This window comes from Bos javanicus, chromosome 29 (genome assembly GCF_032452875.1).
Source record: "Bos javanicus breed banteng chromosome 29, ARS-OSU_banteng_1.0, whole genome shotgun sequence".
Taxonomy (NCBI): Eukaryota; Metazoa; Chordata; class Mammalia; order Artiodactyla; family Bovidae; genus Bos; species Bos javanicus.
In genome coordinates, this window is record NC_083896.1 from 44524631 (window position 1) to 44544122 (window position 19492).

Sequence of the window (19492 nt, forward strand, 5' to 3'; positions counted from 1 at the left end):
CGGGGGCCGGAGAGCAGGGGAGGGGGAGGGGCAGAGTGGGACGAGGAGGGGTCCCCCGCGGGACTCTCTTCCAGGGGTGTCTTCGAATACCGGCATCTTCCCTGGGCAGTCTGGCAGAGTCTGGACGCCAGGGTGGTCAGCTGCTTGCCCTCCCTCTACGGAAGGGGAAACTAAGGCCTGGAAGGTGTCTGGGCACTCCAGCCTTGCTGGGTGTTCTCGGGCCCCCACTGGTCACCCTTGGCAGGTCGGTCCTAGGGGAATTAGAGACACAGGTACATGCACAAGTCCCCACATGCTTTCCGTCCACCCCCTTCTCCTCTTTGCACCTCCCACAGAGAAATACCTTCCCGCCTGGGGTCTGGTTCCATCTGTCCTCACACCCCTGGGGATCCCTTCCCTTCCAATCTGCCGCTGACCCTCTCCTCCTCTGCACCAGGAGTCTGGATCCACTTATTCCCGGCCAGAGCTTTCGTGGACCCAGGACCCCTGCCTGGCATTTTGTGCTGGGAATCAGGGAACTCAAGTTCAACCTGGGGTGAACTTAAATTCTAGGGTTAAGAGGCAACTCCCTGGACCTGGTTGCTTCCAGCTATACTATAGGGAGCTGTTTGTGGAGCTGTTCTGAGGCTGCAGTGATGACCCATGTGAAGCCTCTGTGAGAACGGTCCTGACTTTTCTACTGCCTTCTTAGTCCTCTGCTCCAACCACCTGGAAGCTGAGTCCTCCCAGACACCCAGAGCCCCACATTGAGTTACATGGTTCTCACAAACCCCTGCTTTCTACTGCCATCTGGGCCTGGTGTGGCCAGAATCCTGGAGCTGAGGCAGCCACCCAAAGCTGGGGCTGGAAGGGGCTGGATTCCATCCTAGACCCACACAGATACATAGGTGTTGTGTGAGGGTCCTTACTAAGCAGGAGAAGGGAATGGGGAATCTCAGAGTCAAGAGAACTGCTTGTGATCCATTTGGTCCCTTGGGGATGTCAGTTTCTCTCTGCCCCTGTCTTCCCTTCTGCACAACTGGAAGAGGGTCATATCCTGCCCAGGTCCCAAGGCTGTTATCATCAAATGAACCCCCCCGTCTGCCCTGTCCCTTTCTAGCCCTGGTCACACTGCATCCTCACCCATCAGCCCTTAGTTTATCCTGCCTCAGAGACCCCCAAGTTCTTCCCTAGCACATATATATGCCTTGGGGCCTCTGGCCTCAGATGACCTGCCAGTGGCTCTCCAGTTACAGTAAGCAGAAAAACATTTCCTTTGTATCAGGAATGGTTCTGCCTGAGTGGGCTGACAAGCTGGAGGGCTGGGGGGCACTGCTGTTCTTTCTTCTGTCCTTTCTGGGTTTGGCATCTCCTCTGGGAGTGTCAGGAGACTGGGATGATGGTAGTGATGAAAAGGGGGAGGGTTTAGGTTTGGGCAGGAGCAAAGAGAATTTCCTAGCCAGGGTTAGGTTGCAAGCAACCTTCCTGGCCCAGTCCATTGTCTATCCTAAACCTCACTTTCCCTACACCTGACATCTCATTCTTTTTTCCCTCCTCCCAGCTACTCCTCTGTTGGGGGTGATTCGTGAAATAGAGCATGCTAGAGAGAAGATATGAGGGATGTGGGTGTGGAGGGCGGGGAGAGGGAATAGAGGCCATTTTGAGTTGCCCAGCTCTCTCATCCAACACACATACATGCAACTGGCTGAGACCTGGCTGTCGGTGAGGCAGCAGCACTACGATGGGAGCGGGATCTCAGAGCTGGAGGCAGAGGTGGGAAGATGAACTGAACTGACTTTTCAGGACAGGGAGAAGCAGAAGGTGGGCAAGCAAGGGGCACCTGCCCATCCTTCCCTCAGGGCACAGGCCGCTGGTGGGGTACGAGAGCACCAGACAGGGTCCGCTGCGCCAGTAGGCTGGTGGGGATGAGGGAAGAAAAGGTCCTGAGTTTATTTTCTCTTTCTTTTTTGGTCTTGCGGTGCGGCTTGTGGGATCTTAGTTACCGGACCACGGATGGAACCCGGGTTTCCACAGTGAAAGCACTGAGTCCGACCCACTGGACCTTATTTTCAAGACTAAAAAGGACTTAAGACTGCTTTTTTTTTTTTTCTTTCAGTAATAATTTATTGAGCACTTCTAACGCCAGGTACTGTGAGACAGTAAAAACTCGTGTCTTGGGAGTTGTAAGTGCAGAGAAGGGGCAAGAAAGATTTCAAAACAAACGGTGTAGGTTTGGCCGCTCCAGGGCAGGAAAGGCGGGAGACAGCTTAACGTAGATGACATCTGAGCCGGCCAGGAAGGTGGAAAAAGGGGCTTTAGTGTGGCCCTTCCCCCAGGTCGGCAGCTGGATCTCAGCCCGGAGGGCCGGCTTCGCTCCCGTCTCCGATCTCCTTTCAGCTCATTCATCCATGCCTGGGCCAGGGGTGGGCGGGCAAACAATCAGACACTGTTTTATCACAGGCATCGGCGGCAAACTCCCGCTTGGCGCCCACAGCGCGCGACCGCCGGGGGAACGAGTCCCTGGAGAACGTAAGCGTCTGGGCCTCTCAAGTCCAACCAGGGAGTAGCGCCGCAAGGCGGGAGGTCTGCGCTGAGGCCAGTGAGATGCAGAAAGCACGCCCTTCGGGCAGGACCTGCTTTCCCCACAGCCCCGCCCCGGCTCTGGCCTCCAGTGTTCCCCGCGTCGCCGCCGGCCGCGGTTCTCCCGGATTTGGATCCGCAGAGACCGTTACCTGGGCACTACAACTCCCAGAAGGCTTCGCGACCAGGCGGCCTAAGGAGCATTGGAGAACGGCAGGGGGTGGGCCCTAATGGGAACTGCCTGGCAACCCTCGAGCGGACGTGGCGTATGGCCCTACCGGAAGTTCCGGGAAGTGGGCCCGGAGGCTGGTCGGAGCTTCCGGGTTGGTCGCGCGCCTTCCTGCGGCTAAGATGGCGGCCGAGCATCCCGAGCCTCCTAAGGGAGAGTTGCAGCTCCCGCCGCCGCCGCCTCCTGGGCACTATGGTGCCTGGGCTGCCCAGGAGCTTCAGGCCAAATTAGCAGAGATCGGAGCTCCCATCCAGGGTGAGGAGGATGGGAAGTCAAGGGCCGGAAAGTTCAGGCCTGCGGGGAAGCGGAGCTGGTTACCCCGGAGACCCGGGGGCGGGGGTTGGAGGCTGGCCGCGGTGGCCTGACTTGGGCAGGCTGGCCTGCTCGGCCTGACCTACCCCGTTGATCCTGTGCTTTGCTTAGCAGGGAGTCGCGAGGAGCTCGTGGAGCGATTGCAGACTTACACTCGCCAAGTAAGTGTTGGTGGTGGGACATGAGGATAGGCCGAGCCTTTGCAGGAGGCATTAATGACCCGTTACAACTCGGTCTTCGTTGTTTACGAATCTCGGTACAGCAAGTGGGGTCTTGGCTGCTTCTTGTCTGCTGTGTTGTAATTGCTTTTATATATATCGTTTCTCCCCAGAGCCCATTCCGAGCTCTGACAGACAGTCACTGGGTAAATTCTGTTGAATAGACGAGAGCGAACGCTGTTTCATGCAACAGCTCCTTTTAGACTGCCCTAGAGTCTTTTCTTTTTCACAGACTGGCATCGTCCTGAATCGTCCCGTTCTGAGAGGTGAAGATGGGGACAAAGCTGCTCCTCCTCCTATGTCAGCACAGGTAAGGAGACTGTCTAACTTGATAAGATTCTTTTTTGTGTGTGTGTGTGTGTAATAAAGTTTTATTAAAGTATAAAGGAGATAGAGAAAGCTTCTGACATAGGCATCAGAAGGGGGCAGAAAGAGTACCCTGATAAGATTCTTTTCTACTCAGAGTAGCCCCTCCTCTGAGCGTACAGGGGATGCACCTAGCCCTTTGGGCAGGGAGGTACACTGATGAAAGAACTGGGAACTTTTCAGTTCTTCCTTCGTCCAGATTCTTACTTCCTTTCTCAGTGTCAGCTCCAAATTTCATGTGTCATTTAAGATTCAGCTTAAATATCTGAAAACCTGACATAATCCTCCCCCAGCTGGAAGTAATCACTCTCTTCTCTGCCCTTCCTGTGCAGAGTTCCCATGTTATTCAGTGAGAAATTAGGGCTTACTCTCTGACTTAATTTCATACCGTCTATATTTAATCAGTCATTGGGGCACACTGGGTCTTATTTATTCAAATTCTCTCAATTTCCATGTCTTTTCTGATCCAGGATTTGATTGTTTTTCTGTAGAGCAGTGGCCCTGACTTGGGGTCCTGGGACTTACTTCTATGTGTGGCATAAGAAGGTTTTTATTTTCTGAGGGGATGAGGAGTTTTTAGAAGGCCTTTAGAGGTGTCCCTGAGTCTCCTGAAATTGTATGTGAAGTCTGTGTTCATGATGTTTTTCTGGGGCAGAGTTGATAGCTTTCATCAGTTGGTGCCGCAAAGTTAAAATGCTCTTCTTTCGGTACTGCTGTAGAGTGTTCTTTTCTTTCTTCCTTTGTGTCTGTGGCTGCACTGGGCCTTCACTGCTGCGTGCAGGCCCTTCCAGTTGAAGTGAGGACAGGACAGCTGTCTAGTCGTGGTGTGTGGCCATCCCTTCGCAGTGGCCTCTTGTTCCAGAGCACGGGCTCCAGGGTATGCGGGTTTCAGCAGCTGCAGCACACGTGGCACATGGGCTTAGTTGCCCCGCAGCACGTGGAATCTTCCTAGAGCAGGGCTCAAACCCATGTGCCCTGTATTGAGCGGATTCTTAACCACTGGACCTTCAGGGAAGCCCATAGTGTTTTCTTGAATGCAAGAATTGTGCATCATTTGACTTTGAATCCCAGTACCAGGCTTATATGAGTTCCCCAGCAAATGCTTGCCATTATATAAATGCTTCGTAGTTAATGGTCTTATTTTTTACCCCACAGCTCTCGGGGATTCCCATGCCGCCCCCACCCATGGGTCTCCCTCCTCTACAACCCCCTCCACCACCCCCACCACCCCCACCTGGCCTTGGCCTTGGCTTTCCTATGGCAGTTGGACCCCGCCCGCCAAACCTGGGGCCGCCGCCTCCTCTGCGGGTGGGCGAGCCCGTGGCGCTGTCTGAGGAAGAGCGGCTGAAGCTGGCGCAGCAGCAGGCGGCATTGCTGATGCAGCAGGAGGAGCGTGCCAAGCAGGTAGGGCAGGTGGCAGCCTGAGCCTGGGTCCCACCAGGGTCCTGAAAGGGGAGTAGGGCCTCTGGGGGAGCTGGATCCTGGGGCCACAGCTTCTGGGAAGGTCTGGACGAAAGTCTTTGGGGCCTCAGCTGGAAGAGCAGACCAGGAAGCAGAGTTGTGGCAGACTGGCCAGTGGGGTGTTGGTACTGGTATGAGCTTATTTTCTTTTTTAAGCAGGGAGATCATTCACTGAAGGAACACGAGCTTTTGGAGCAGCAGAAGCGGGTAATGCCTCCCTCATCCTAACCTTTGACCCCCATGGTCTAATCCATCATCTGTCACTCCTAGTGCTGACTGTCTAAAATTAGCAGTGCCATTCAGGTTTCCCATGGAGATCACCTCACCCTCATTTAAGTTCCAGTATCTCCCAAATAATTCTTTCATGTAGCCAAGGAATTGGTAATCTGTGGACTATAGCCTGTTTTTGTATGGCCTGTGATGTAAGGATGGTTTTTATATATTTGAAGGATTGTTTTGGGGAGATGGGGGAAAGGAATTTACAACAGTGTACAAATAACCCAGAAAGCCTAAAATATTTAGTGACTGGCCCATTACAGAAGAAATTTCCTGACCCCTACTGGGCTTCCCCGATGGCTCAGTGGGTAAAAGAGTCTGCCTGCAGGAGACACAGGAGATGTGGGTTTGATCCCTGGGTCGGGAAGATCCCCTGGAGAAGGGAACGGCTACCCACTCCAGTATTCGTGCTTGAAAAATCCCATGGACCAGAGGAGCCTGGCAGGCTATAGCCCATGGAGTTGCAGAGTCAGACATGACTGAGCAACTAGGCACTCGTGCATGCACGACCCCTACTAGTCTTACATGATATCATTTTAGGTACATTGGAGAGAGGATTCTGGGCTAATTTAGTCATTTGTATCAGATTTAGTTCAAATGTGTATTTAGTTAGGGAATGATGCATAAGATCCTCAGTTACTGAGATGCATTGTGTTAGCTGTCACTCACTAGGTTATTCAGGAGTATTAGGAGATAACCATTGACAGGAACAAACATGGAGATATTTACAGAGTGTTGTCTTTGCCCAGATTGTGGTAGATCTTGAGGGGTCAGTACAAGAAAATAATTTATTGTTCTTAGAAATAACTTTATCTTTTGGGAAGAAAAATCTTGTTAAAAAAAATAGGCAGTGTTTACTAAATATTAAAAAAAAAAGTCATTAGGAACCAGTGTTTTCTTTGGGTTTTTCTTGGTGTCATTTCCAAGAGTTTTCTTTTGTTTTGAGAGGGCTCCTTCATTTAGATCAAGAGTGTGGAAGCATGGGGGTGGCAAGGGTATCAGAGTGCTGGTGGTCCCTGATTGATCTGCTGGTACCTGAATAATCTGTTAACCTGGCTGAAAGGCTGCATTTGCTGGGGGCTGCCTGCCCAGTGGATTTCCAGAGCTGTGTCCCCAGCTCCTACTTCCCTCTCGTAGGCAGCTGTGTTACTGGAGCAGGAACGACAGCAGGAGATTGCCAAGATGGGCACCCCTGTCCCTCGGCCCCCACAAGACATGGGCCAGATTGGTGTTCGCACTCCTCTGGGTCCTCGAGGTAAGAGCCTAAAAATGGAAGGGAAGGGCAAGGAAGGTGATGGAATTTTTTAACTTAAGTATATATCACAAAAAAGTGCACATAGTGTAAGTGCACAGTTCAGTGAATTTTCACAAACTGAGCACACCTGTACTACTAGCACTTGGTCCAAGAAACAAGATTATTAGCACCCCAGAAGTCCTCCTTGCCTTCTAGCCCCTTCTCCGCTCCCAAGAGTAACCATTACCCTGGCTCTGAAGCAAGGAAGTAAGTTTTAAAATGTGTGACTTACTCTTCTGACATTAGATGTTTTTTCCCCCCTCTCAGTGGCTGCTCCAGTGGGCCCCACTCCCACTGTTCTGCCTATGGGGGCCCCCGTTCCTCGGCCTCGTGGTCCCCCACCGCCCCCTGGAGATGAAAACAGAGAGGTGAGATTGCAGGGTTCTTCCTGGGAACAGGAGAGTGTTTTAGAAGGGGACTATTTCTGGATTTTTAGAGAAGGACTCGAGAGAAGATGGGAGAACTTCTGGGGGTGGGGTTGGTTGGTGGAGGGGATCCATGTTTACTTAAAACACAGGTAGGGCAGGAAGTCGGTTGGGTCTGGCAGACATTTCTAGGGTGGGATTCTGGAGTTCGATGCTAAGGTGTAGTTGAATCCACTTGGTGTCCACTGTCGAAGTTCCCAATGCCTGGCCAGCAGCCTTTCAAGTCCAAGAAGTAGAAGTCGAGAAAAAAGGGCCCTATGATCACCCCCTCTTCCTGGCTTGTCTCTGGCAGATGGATGACCCCTCTGTGGGCCCCAAGATTCCCCAGGCTTTGGAAAAAATCCTGCAGCTGAAGGAGAGCCGCCAGGAAGAGATGAACTCTCAGCAGGGTGAGTCCTAAGGGCTACAAGGACAGAGCCTGCAGAGCTGGGGCTGAGTCTGCCTTCCGCCTCCCTCCCCCGAGGAGGATTCAAGAGAGAAACTGGCTCTGGGGACAGAGGGGTTACCGTGAAGAGATTGATGGCCATCTTCCTCCCTTACAGAGGAAGAGGAAATGGAAACAGACACTCGCTCGTCCCTGGGCCACTCAGCATCAGAGACTGAGGAGGACACGATGTCTGTATCCAAGAAGGAGGTATGGGGGGAGCTGGATCTGGAAGGGATGTTGGAGAGAGGGTTTGGCCACTAAAAGAATCCTGTCCCAGATCTTCAATAGTTCGTAGCTGCTGGGACTTCTCGTGATCCAGCAGTTAAGACTGCGCTTCCACTGCAGAAGGCATGGTTTGCTCCCTGGTTGGGAAACTGAGATTCCACATGCTGTACAGTGAGGCCAAAAAATAGTAGCTGCTGTCTCATGCCAGTTCCTTGTCTAGAGCACCTTACAGATATATATTTTTTTATTCAATTGGCCTAAATCATTTGAGTTCTGAGCGTGATGCATCCTCCATTTTAGAACTGAAATAGTTGAGGTTTAGAGAGGTGCAGTACTTTACTCAGAGACACACAGTTTGAGAGGGGCTGAACTTCGTGGTCTGACCTCAAGGCCTCTCTTTGCAGTTGCTTGGGGAAAATTGGGTGAGGTGATTAGGGGTTGGGAGGCAGGCATGGTCTTCGAATCTCTGACCTAGTTGGTTTACCGTGTTTCGGCAGAAAAATCGGAAGCGTCGGAACCGAAAGAAGAAGAAAAAGCCCCAGCGGGCGCGGGCGGCGTCCTCTGAGAGCTCTGGGGACCGAGACAAAGAGTCCGGCCGCTCTCGGGGCTCGGAATCCCCAGCGGCCGATGTGGAAATTGAGTACGTGACTGAAGAGCCTGAGATTTATGAGCCCAACTTCATCTTCTTCAAGAGGATTTTTGAGGCTTTCAAGGTACAAGGAATAGTGCACTCGGAAGGGGCACTGCTGAGCCGGGGCAAGGTGAGGGGGTGTCTTTTTCAGAACCAGCTTCAGCTGGGGTTCCAAGCTGTCTTGTCTCCTCAGCTCACTGATGACGTGAAGAAAGAGAAGGAGAAGGAGCCAGAGAAACTTGACAAAATGGAGAACTCTTCGGTGCCCAAGAAGAAGGGCTTTGAGGAGGAGCACAAGGACAGTGACGATGACAGCAGCGATGACGAACAGGTGAGGCCACGCCCCCTGTCGGGAACAAGGGCTCTGGGGGCGAGTGGCCACGATGCATCCTGCAAGGGACCGTGGTGACCTCTTGCAGGGGAGAAGCCCTTTGGTAGCTTAAGTTTCAGGGTAAGCTGGGAGGTCTCATAGCACCTAAGAGTCCCGCTCACAAGAGAGGATTGTTCTGCTCTAGGAAAAGAAGCCGGAAGCCCCCAAACTGTCCAAGAAGAAGCTGCGCCGAATGAATCGCTTCACCGTGGCTGAGCTCAAGCAGGTGAGGGCTGAGAGGCTGAGGCGCTTCTGCAGGCCCTGGAGCCCAGGAGCTCTGGGAACCTCCAGGGTGTGGGGAGGAGGGCTTTGAAGGAGGCCCAGGATGGGCCCTCTAGAGGAAGGGAAGGCAGGGCAGCTTTAGGTCTGAGAAGCTCGGACTCTGCAGAGGGATGCTGCTGTATTTCCAGCTCGTGGCTCGGCCCGACGTTGTCGAGATGCATGATGTGACCGCGCAGGACCCCAAGCTCTTGGTTCACCTCAAGGCCACACGGAATTCCGTGCCTGTGCCACGCCACTGGTGTTTCAAGCGCAAGTACCTACAGGGCAAACGAGGCATTGAGAAGCCCCCCTTTGAGCTGCCTGACTTCATCAAACGCACAGGCATCCAGGAGATGCGGGAGGCCCTGCAGGAGAAGGTGAGGGCCTGGCTGGCGCTCAGAGCTGCGCTGGGGGATCCACTCCTTAGCTGCCATCTGCTTCAGAATTGTATCTGGCTCCCAAACCCCCCTCCACGTTAACTGTCTGATCGTTGATCCTTTAGTTTAGACGTCAGCACTGCATAGGACACAAGAGGGCTGGGAAGACAGGAGGGGAAGGACAGCTCCTGAAAGTCAGACCTCACCTCTCTGCTCAGCTGGCTCCCTGCCCCCGCTGAGACTGCTGGTTCCTTGCGGCTCTGTTTGCCCCTTTGTCTCCCTGTCCTCCTGCCTGCCTGCACTTTGCAAGCTCTGAGCCACACACCGTGACTCCTTCTGCAGGTTGCTTTTGGCTGTTTATAGCTCTCTGCCTGCTGTGTGAACTGATGCCCTTGAGGCTAGAAATGTATGCTGATTGTTTAACTTCCTAAATTCAAACATTTTGATTAAATACTCTGGTTAGGTCATTAGAGTATTTTTGTGTGTAGTGCGCAGATTCAGGAGGTACCAAAGTACATGGTGCAAAGCCTGCCTCCGAGGTAGACTCTTGTCACCTACTTTTCTGCAGAGGCAACTGATGAGGTCAGTCTATTGATCAGATGGCTTTCAAATATTTAACATACATAGCTGAGGGTGATTTCATATGTTACATCTGTTTTGTTCAATGTGGATCACATTTTGAGGGACTTGAGCAGGAAGGATTTTGGTGGCTTCTGTGATGAGATAAATGAGGTTTCCCTCTGTCTCTTTTGGGAGTAGGGATTTGGGCCTGCCAAGAGTCGAACTTGCTGCATACCTTTTATGGTGTGTCTTCTGGCATTCTCCACAGGAAGAACAGAAAACTATGAAGTCAAAAATGCGAGAGAAGGTTCGGCCCAAGATGGGGAAGATCGACATTGACTACCAGAAACTGCACGATGCCTTCTTCAAGTGGCAGACCAAGCCAAAGCTGACCATCCATGGGGACCTGTACTATGAGGTTCGGGAGGGGGCAGGGAGGCAACGTTGGGCCTTTGGTCATGGCTGTGTCACTCTGGGTCAGAAGGGCTCTGGAAGCAGGTACGGTGCCCCCTCCCCCCAGCCTTTGCATTGTCCATCAACTCCCTTTGGATGGGATGGAATTGGAATAAGGTGGTCCTCTGAAGAGGATATGCAGATCGTGTTTTTGAGGTGATCGTTGTTGATGGTGGGTGATTTGGGAATAGAGGGGCCAAGGGCGGGTGCTTTTTAGATACACTTCGTATTGGGATAGGGAAAATTTTTTTTCTTTTTGAGCTTTAACATATTCATCGCCATGGTATCTTGGAAGTTTTGAGGTGGAAGGACCTTGGATCTTCTCAAATGCCTTCATTTAGCAGATGAGAAAGCCAGTCCTTGAACTTGGCCATGTTCTCATAGTGGGTTAATGACTGCGCTGGGAGTCTTGCCTTTCCCCCTCCTTCCTGGCCTTTATTCCTTTCTCTACTGTAGCCAGGGAAAGAACTGATGAGAGTCAGAGTGGGAATGGCAGCCCCCACCGGGACTCTGTGGATTGGGACTTCTCTTTGTTCTCATGTCCTCTTGCAATTGACCTCCCCGCATGTGTCTGGAGTCCACAGTACCGCATGCTTGGCTTTTTCCTCAGGGGAAGGAGTTTGAGACGAGGCTGAAGGAGAAGAAGCCAGGAGATCTGTCTGATGAGCTGAGGATTTCCTTGGGGATGCCAGTAGGACCAGTGAGTGCCAGTTATCCGACTGGGAAAGAAGAGAAGGGGCTACTAATTGAGGCGGGAGGGAGACAAAAGGATATGGTTGGCCAGATGGTATCCTGTGCTCTTTCTTCTGCAGAATGCCCACAAGGTCCCTCCTCCGTGGCTGATTGCCATGCAGCGATATGGACCACCCCCATCGTATCCCAACCTGAAAATCCCTGGGCTGAACTCGCCTATCCCTGAGGTGAATCCTGTCCTTGCTTTCGTTCTTAGCTGGCTCTACATTTTCACTAGAGGGTGACTTTTTTCTTCTTTCTCATTCTATAATGTGTGTTTTTTTTTTTAAAGGAGTAAATTTTTTTTAAACCCTGAGATATTTGTCATAAAATGCATAAAATGTCCGATCAGAATTGATAAGTACAAAGAAGAAAACATACCATCCACATTTCACCAATTAAATTTAATATCTGGTGAATGTGTTACCAGATATCTCTGATATACACATGGATAGACAGACAAAATTTTATCTCAAGAATGGTGTTAAACTTACCGTTATTTTAAAATAATAAAACAGTAAATAGGAAGAAAAATGAACAGAGTCATTAAAGTGAAGACAAAAGAAGTAATTGTTCAACTTCAGATAGAATTTTCTGTTCCTTAACAGAAACAGATTCTAAAAGCTTGCCGAAGTTAGGAAAAATCAGTAAGAAGTTGGAGCCATGTGAAGTACCTGTTTTCAGTTTCAGAGAGGATGACTACAAAGGCTGAAATTATTAGCATTTTTTCTGCTTCCCACCTCCCATCCTGTTACCTTCCAATTTTTGTTGTTTGCTAATTTTGCTTTGTAATGCTTTAAAACATTTGATTTTTCTCTGCAGTTATAATCTCCAGAGTTCCCAAATGTTAATTCTGTACTTTGGAGCATGACTTTTCTCTCGGGCATCAGTGTTTCTTGGAGCCCAGGCATGGAAGTGATTTGCATTTCCTGTCTTGCAGAGCTGTTCCTTTGGGTACCATGCTGGTGGCTGGGGCAAACCCCCAGTAGATGAGACCGGGAAACCCCTCTACGGGGATGTGTTTGGAACCAATGCTGCTGAATTCCAGGTATGGGCCATGACCAGCAAGCTTGGTCTTACTTTAGGTCATGAAGTTCAGAGATAGTTGATTTCTAGCTTCATTATCAGAGAGCTGTGTGTTCTGAAGTTTCAAAGTCTGAGAAAGGGGCATACGTTTCCCTGAGACATAACTCAAGCTCTCCACTAGACTAGGCGCTCTCTCTGGGTAGGGATTATTATCTGTCTGTTTACTCTTAAATCTCTCCTTTTTACAGCCACTTGACACAGGATACATGTATAGTAAACATTCGTTGAATGAATGAGTGGTGTTTTTCAGACCAAGACTGAGGAAGAAGAGATTGATCGGACCCCTTGGGGGGAGCTAGAGCCATCTGATGAAGAATCTTCAGAAGAAGAGGAAGAGGAGGAAAGTGATGAAGATAAGCCAGATGAGACTGGCTTCATTACCCCTGCAGACAGGTGGGGGAAGCAGGAGAGTCTGCCTCTTCGCAGTGGTCTGTTTGTATGTGGGGACCTTGTCTCTACTCCAGAGCTTGTATCTCTCTCCACAGTGGCCTCATCACTCCTGGAGGGTTCTCGTCAGTGCCAGCTGGAATGGAGACCCCCGAACTCATTGAATTGAGGAAAAAGAAGATTGAGGAGGCGATGGACGGGTGAGGGTGCCAGGCAGGGCTGAGAGGGGAGGGTTTTCTAGGTAGACGGGCTGACTTGTTCCTCCCGCCTCCCATGTCCACACCCCCCCATGCACTAGCCTTTTACCTTTTTTTTAAACAATTATTGAACCCCAGCTCTGTGCCAGGCACTGCTCTAGGCACGGGGGCATCAGCAGTTGAAAGAAAAAGTCAGGTGAGGTAAACAAGTTGTCAGAGAACAAGACAGTTTCAGATGTGGGTTGGACATGTAGTGGAAGGAGGCTGAATAATGGGGTGTAGAGGGCGTTGGGTGGTAGGGGAGCCTTTGGGAAGGCCCACGGAGGAGGAGGTATTTGGGCTGAGAGCTGGGGCAGGAGGAATTGCAGGAGCAAATGGAAGAACACTGGAGACGTTCAAATGTTCAAATAATGTACAATTCTTATGATGGAAATTTCAATTGAGATAATTGACCATTTAAACAAAAATAATAACCATGCAGTAGCCTTCCTTTTTGCAAGCTACAGGGTTCTAGGCTGGCAGTATTTCCTTCTTTGATTGCTTTAAAGGTGCTGCTCCGAGTGCCGTCTTTCTGGCCTGTCCTGCCGGGAGCTCTGTCTTCACCTTCCGTTGGCCCTCTGTGCGTTTGTCATTTTCCTCTGGCTGCTTTCAGGATTCTCTCTTTATCGCTGTTTTGAACAGTATGACGTGCGTTAGTTTTCTTTGGGTTTGTTTCTTCCTTTTAATGGTTTGATAGTTTCTTTTCTTATTTTCTTTTCCGTTTTCTTTTTGGCCTTGCCTCGAGGTTTGGCGAATTTGATCCCTAACCAGGCATTGAACCTGAGCCCTGGGCCCCAGAAAGCACAGAGTCCTCACTACTAGACCGCCAAGGAATTCCTGTCTTTGGATTTCTTTACTTGGGGCTTGTTACACATCTTAAATCTGTGCTGTTATAGTTTTTATTAATTTTGGAAAAATTCTGGCCATTATTTCTCTATTTTTTCTGTTTCTTTCTCTTTCTCCTCTCCTTTGGGAACTCCAATTATACATCTACTAGATTTCTTGAAGTTGTCCTGCTGCTCACTAATGACTGTTTATTTAAAATTTTTCTCGTTTTTGTATTTCATTTTAGAAATTTTTCTATTCCTGTGTCTTCAAGTTGGCTAGTATTTTTTCCTATTTCTAATCTGACATTAATCCCGTCCAGTGTAGTTTTCATCTCTAGCAGTGTGATTTGGGTCTTTTTATACCTCCTGTGTCTTTTCTTTGACTTTTGAACATATGGAATCCAGTTATGCTAATATGTGAAAAACATTTATCTACTCAGCTGTGCCAGCTCTTAGTTGTGGCACATGAGATTTTCATTGGGGCATGTGGATCTTTAGTTATGGTATGCAGATTCTTAGATGCGGGTATGTGGGAGCTAGTTCCTTGACCAGGGTGGAACTGGGCCTCCTGCCTTGGGAAGGCGGAGTCTTAGCCACTGGACCACTAGGGAAGCGCCGTGTTGTTATAACATTTTAAGGTACTGGCTTGCTGTCGCTAACGTCTGTGCCAGTTCTGGGTTGGTTTAAACGAACTGATTGTTTTCCTTGGTAAGAATTGTATTTTCATGCCTCTTTGTCTATTTGGTAATTTTTTACTGAGGTTGTGAAATGTACCTTGTCAGGTTAAGGTTCCTATAAATCTTCAGTTTTGTGCAGGGTTACTACAGTTAAGGTGCTTGGAAACAGTTAGATCCTTTCAGGTCCTGCTCTTAGGTTCCTTAGGCAGGACTGAAGCAGTGCTCAGTCCTCCACTGCTGAGGCACGAGGCCCTGTACTCTGCGCTGTATCCTGTTGACCAGGCCCTGCTCCCAGACTTGAGGGAAGAGCAGGCATGTGTGTAACTGCCAGGGCCTTCCGGTGGTTCTTCTCTGGCCTTGGTACTTTCCTCCCACACAGTCCTCGCCTGAGAACTGAGGTCTGGAGGGGGTTCTCTGCAGGTCTCTTGAGTTCTCGAGTCTCTGCTTTTTCTTTTTAGGTCCTCTGTCCTGTGATCTCTAGTCTCCTTGGTTTCCCTGAATCTCCAGCTTCACCCCTTCAACTCCTGGAGTCCTCGGGGCTCTACAAGGAGCTTCCCCTCCTTGTTCTGTAGCCTGGAGACTCTCAGTGTAGTAGGAACCACCTCACTTGTTTCCTGTCTCTCAGGAATCTCCTTTGTTGCTCATGTCCAGTGACTTGAAAACCACTGTTTCATGTATTTTATCCAGTTTTTGATTGTTAGGTGGGAGGGTAAATCTGGTCCCTATTACTCCTTGTCCAGAAGCAGAAGTCTCAAGTTTTGTATATTCAAGGAAGAAAAAGAAAGGGTACTGAGGCTAGGACCTAATGAGCAGGGATTAAATAAGGGCCCAGATTATGAAACTTTTAGGTCACGGGGATGAGTTTGGGTTTATTCAAATAATGATTAGGAGCCGCAGAGGATTTTGGGCAGAGGAGTGACAGGATCTGAAATCTCTGTTTATGGCTGGCTGCTTAGTGAGGATGGATTTTCACCTCTTCCGGGGAGGGGGTGGGGAAGAAGTCATGGTCTGGGTTGATACTGGTATATTTGCTCTTGTTTTTCGAGTAAAATTCTTGAAATAGGTGACACTTTTTCATCTCATGGATCTCCATGATCTGTAGAGGCAGCTCGGACATTATTTTTCCCCTGGGTGTCTTGGAATCTCTCGGGGGAGCTCAGTGGAGCTCAGTGGGGGCGTTGCCCTTGTTCCTTTTGTTGTCCCTTCTGGAGACCCTTTCGTCCTTTCTTTTTGAGGTTGACCCCCTCGTTTGCCTCCTTGTCCTTCACAGAAGTGAGACGCCTCAGCTGTTCACTGTGTTGCCAGAGAAGAGAACGGCCACTGTAGGGGGCGCCATGATGGGCTCAACCCACATCTATGACATGTCCACTGTGAGCACTTGGAGGACACTGCCTCAGGGGGCTGGGAACGTGGGCAGGAGCTCCAGCTTCCTAGCCTCGCTTTGGAGAAGACAGTGCTCTGATTTCTTTCTCAGGTTATGAGTCGGAAGGGCCCGGCGCCCGAGCTGCAGGGTGTGGAAGTGGCCCTGGCACCCGAAGAGTTGGAGCTAGATCCCATGGCCATGACCCAGAAGTATGAGGAGCACGTGCGGGAGCAGCAGGCACAAGTGGAGAAAGAAGACTTCAGTGACATGGTGGCTGAGCATGCTGCCAAGCAGAAGGTAGGCGCTCACACGGGACCAGGGCTGCCTTTCCCCTTGGGGTGGTGTCCTCTAGTGGTGAGAGGAAGGGAGGACGCAGTGCCTGCTGCCCTGAGCTTCCTGGTTGCTGGGAACCTTTGGAATCCTCTGGTGGGCTGCCCTCTTTAAGGTCGATGAAGCTGAGACACAGGGAGGGGAAGGAACTCGTCTGAGTCTGAGGGTTCCAGTTTCTAGACTTTTCCCACAGATGTATGTAGCCACATCAGGCTGCCCACCCTTGTTTTGGGGAATCAGCGGGTTGTTTAACCTGTTGTGACCTGTTTTTCTCTCTCTCCTACAGCAAAAGAAACGGAAAGCTCAGCCCCAGGACAGCCGTGGTGGCAGCAAGAAATATAAGGAGTTCAAATTTTAGGCCCCTGTCTTACACCTGGCCTTCTTTAAAGCCCTTTGCCTGGGCATCTGGGCTGCTTCACACTTGGGCCCAAAGAACCAGCTCTCCTGCTATTCCCAAGGCCTTGTCGTTTTCATGTTCTTATTTTAGACCTGTTTTGTAAATAAAGCTGTTTCCCAAGGAAAGAGATGAATATGTAACACTCCTGATCCTCCCTCTTTTAGTCCCCTTCCGCAAAAGGATGAAAACAGCCATTTTCTGTGGCCTAAAGTGGTCCAGTGTCTGGGGGTGGGCACCTGGAGCAGATGTTACAGTTGAGACTGGTGATGAAGCTAAAGCCACTCTGAGACTTTTTTTTTTTTTTAAACCACTGGCTGCTTTTGTAGGAAGGCTCTGGAGGAAGGACCTCTACGTCTGGTTTGACCTTACTAGTGTGTCCTTGGGGACTAAAAATAGCCAGCTTAGTGCCCAGCTGGGCTGAGGAAGTGCAGTGGGCTTGGCAAGTAGGCCAGGTCAGGCCTTTTAACAGACCTTGTGGCCAAGAGTCCAGGTCCTCACCTGGGAGAGAACGCAGCTCAAAACCTCTAGATTGTCCTGAGTCCATATGAGCCCCTGGGTGGTTTCATCAGCCATCTCTAGGTTTTGCAGGTGGGGGCGTGGTTGGGGGCTGCTTTCCTAGGCTGTAGTCCCTTGTGTCCCTGGAAGTCTTTCCGACAGGCAGGACTGGGTGGACCCATGGGTCCCACCGGCAGTTGCCAAGCACTGGGGAGAGAAGTCACACAGTGCTGCTGTACCACTCGTGGTGGTAAGTGCACCATCTGAGGAGCTGCCATGCGGGAGGCTTCCAGATGCTTCCTGGAGCGGGGAGTGTGGGTGACTCTGGGGAGGATAAGGCAGTTGAGTAAGACCTCAGAAGGAATAGGATTGTAGAAATATAGTTAAGTGATGAGGCAGAAAAACATTACAAGTATAAGAAATTGAGGGCAGAGGTGGGGACTTGGGACTCTTAATAGTTCTTTAGGAGGGGGACATCGCGGTCAGAAAATCAGGGCTTAGCTTTAGAACGTGCCAAAGGCTTTTTGGACTCTAGGTCCTTGAGCCCCTGACCACACTGGGGAGAAGAGGCGGAAACTGCCCGGCCCAGAAGCGTCCAGTCCACCACCGGGTCCCCATCGTGCCCTTTGCTGGTCGTGGCGAAGAAGCCCCCCGGAGCCGCAGGGCTGGTGTGAAGTCGGCGGTCGGAAAGCGGGTTTGGGAAGGCGGCGGGTCGGGCCTCAGGTCTACAGACCCGAGGGGCCGAGGCGCGCTCCCGCGGCAGCCCTCTCCGGGCCGGGACCGCGCCCCGGAAAAGCGGAGTTTCCGCTTGGCTGTGCTGCCACCGCGGAAAAGGAGAGGGGAGAGAAATGGGCGGCGAGGTTCAGCGGGCTACCGCCCGGCCGCGAATTTAAGGATAGGACCCGGCGGAGGGCGCCAAGCCTCCGACCCCCTCCCCCGAGGAGCGAGGGGCGCGCGCGCCCGAGCGCGGCCCCGCCCCCGGGCGCTGGGTGGGGCGGCCGCGGGCCGGGGCTCCCCGCCCCCTCCCCGGACACGCCCACCCAGTGTCTCGGCGGCGCGAGCCGCAACAGGCAGCGGCGGGCTAGCGCGAGGACCGCGCGCCGCGAGGCCTCGCGCGTGCGTGCAGCTCGCGCTCGCGCGCTCGAGCGGGCGGGCTGAGCAGACGAATCGAGCCCCCGCCGCCGCCGCGGGAGAAGCCTGGGCGGTCCTCGCGGCCGTCGCCTCGATCCCCGTAACCCCCGCGCCTCCCCGCCCCCGGCCGGGCCATGGCGGAACGCGGAGGGCCGGGCGGTGGTCCCGGAGGCGCCGGGGGCGGCAGCGGCCAGCGGGGCTCCGGGGTCGCCCAATCCCCGCCGCAGCCGCCGCCGCAGCAGCAGCAGCCGCCGCCGCAGCAGCCGACGCCCCCCAAGCTGGCCCAGGCCACCTCGTCGTCCTCGTCCACCTCGGCGGCGGCCGCCTCGTCCTCGTCCTCGTCCACCTCCACCTCCATGGCCGTCGCGGTGGCCTCGGGCTCCGCGACTCCCGGCGGCCCGGGGCCAGGCCGCACCCCCGCCCCCGTGCAGATGAACCTGTACGCCACCTGGGAGGTGGACCGGAGCTCGTCCAGCTGCGTGCCCAGGTGAGCGGCGGGCGGGGGGCGACCAGGCCCTCGGGGACCGCCCAGCCGGGGCTGTGACAGGCCCCCGCCTTCCTACTCCTCCCCGTCCCGTCGGCCAAGGGGGGCGCCCCGGCCCTGGATTCCCCCTCGGCTGCCTCGCTGCGTCCCTGCCCAGCCTCCTGGGGACTCCTCCCGAGGGGACCCCGCCCTCCTCTGGCATGCCCGCCTTCGGTCTCGGGCCGGGACCACCCTCTTGCCCTCCCAGAGCGGGGCCCACTGCATTCTCTGCCCTGGGCCTTCTGACAGAATCCGGCCTTCCTGTCCGTTTCCCCGTGAAAGTCACAGACTTTTTTCCCTGCCTCGCCAGCGCCCGTGGGCTGTACCTGTGTTACATGGATGTGGTGTAGATCTCTCTAGATATTATTATTTCCCAATATACTTGGCATGTGCCAAACTTGGTTGTCATCTTCTGCCAGGTAAAGCCCATATGGTAACCCTTAGGGCTTCTAGTTTGTGTTCAAAACACACGTCCATTTGTACTCCAAATACACACATTCTGTCTGGGCTTTTATGGTCTTGGAAAAGTCCTATTTACTGTGTTTTCAAGTGTATTTTTCATCCTCTCCTCCGCACCCCCAGTAACCGGTCACATATTCTCCTAGCCCTGCAGGGCCACATGTTCCTAACTGCAATCTATTCCTGTGTCTGTTGGAACCATATGGGGACTTTCCATTGGTAAAATGTACCTGAGTTGGGCTGTTTTCTGTTTCTGTATGGACAAGGCAGTCTTCTCACGCACTTTGGGGACAGTGTGCAGTGTCTCATAGCTTACCCCTTGACTAGACACTGTGGAGTTGGTTTCACCCAGGAAGCCCAGAGGAGTGCCTGAAGGTGGTATTTTTTCCTGTCACCTCTAAACC

At 52.1% G+C, this 19492-nt stretch overlaps 2 protein-coding genes across 3 annotated transcripts in view; both read left to right on the forward strand.

Annotated features, from left to right (window-relative positions):
• Positions 1–2868: 2868 nt before the first annotated feature.
• SF3B2 (splicing factor 3b subunit 2) lies at positions 2869–16605 on the forward strand. Of its 2 annotated transcripts, none has more exons than XM_061407029.1 (22): positions 2869–3043; positions 3212–3261; positions 3551–3628; positions 4840–5088; positions 5302–5352; positions 6559–6676; positions 6983–7083; positions 7433–7529; positions 7683–7774; positions 8290–8505; positions 8617–8754; positions 8939–9019; positions 9204–9431; positions 10261–10410; positions 11056–11145; positions 11258–11365; positions 12118–12225; positions 12514–12656; positions 12749–12850; positions 15661–15760; positions 15865–16050; positions 16370–16605. In XM_061407029.1, exons 1-22 carry the CDS (start codon positions 2911–2913, stop codon positions 16439–16441), a joined length of 2691 nt encoding a protein of 896 aa, XP_061263013.1. In that variant the 5' UTR covers positions 2869–2910; the 3' UTR covers positions 16442–16605. The 2 variants fall into 2 exon arrangements, with proteins under 2 accessions (XP_061263013.1, XP_061263014.1); XM_061407030.1 differs by having other exon boundaries at positions 2870–3043; positions 3215–3261.
• Positions 16606–18145: 1540 nt separating this feature from the next.
• PACS1 (phosphofurin acidic cluster sorting protein 1) overlaps positions 18146–19492 on the forward strand; it is a 149822-nt gene continuing 148475 nt past the window's right edge. The window contains exon 1 of the mRNA XM_061407025.1: positions 18146–18593. Coding sequence (XP_061263009.1) covers positions 18241–18593 — 353 coding nt within the window. The 5' untranslated portion in view covers positions 18146–18240. The remainder of the gene's footprint in view (positions 18594–19492) is intronic.

Coding starts and splice junctions, on each gene's coding strand:
- SF3B2 (XM_061407029.1), top strand. CDS start 2,911: ATGGCGGCCGAGCATCCCGAGCCTCCTAAGGGAGAGTTGCAGCTCCCG. Junction 5,089..5,301: donor AGGAGGAGCGTGCCAAGCAG/GTAGGGCAGGTG, acceptor TTCTTTTTTAAG/CAGGGAGATCATTCACTGAA. Junction 10,411..11,055: donor ATGGGGACCTGTACTATGAG/GTTCGGGAGGGG, acceptor CTTTTTCCTCAG/GGGAAGGAGTTTGAGACGAG.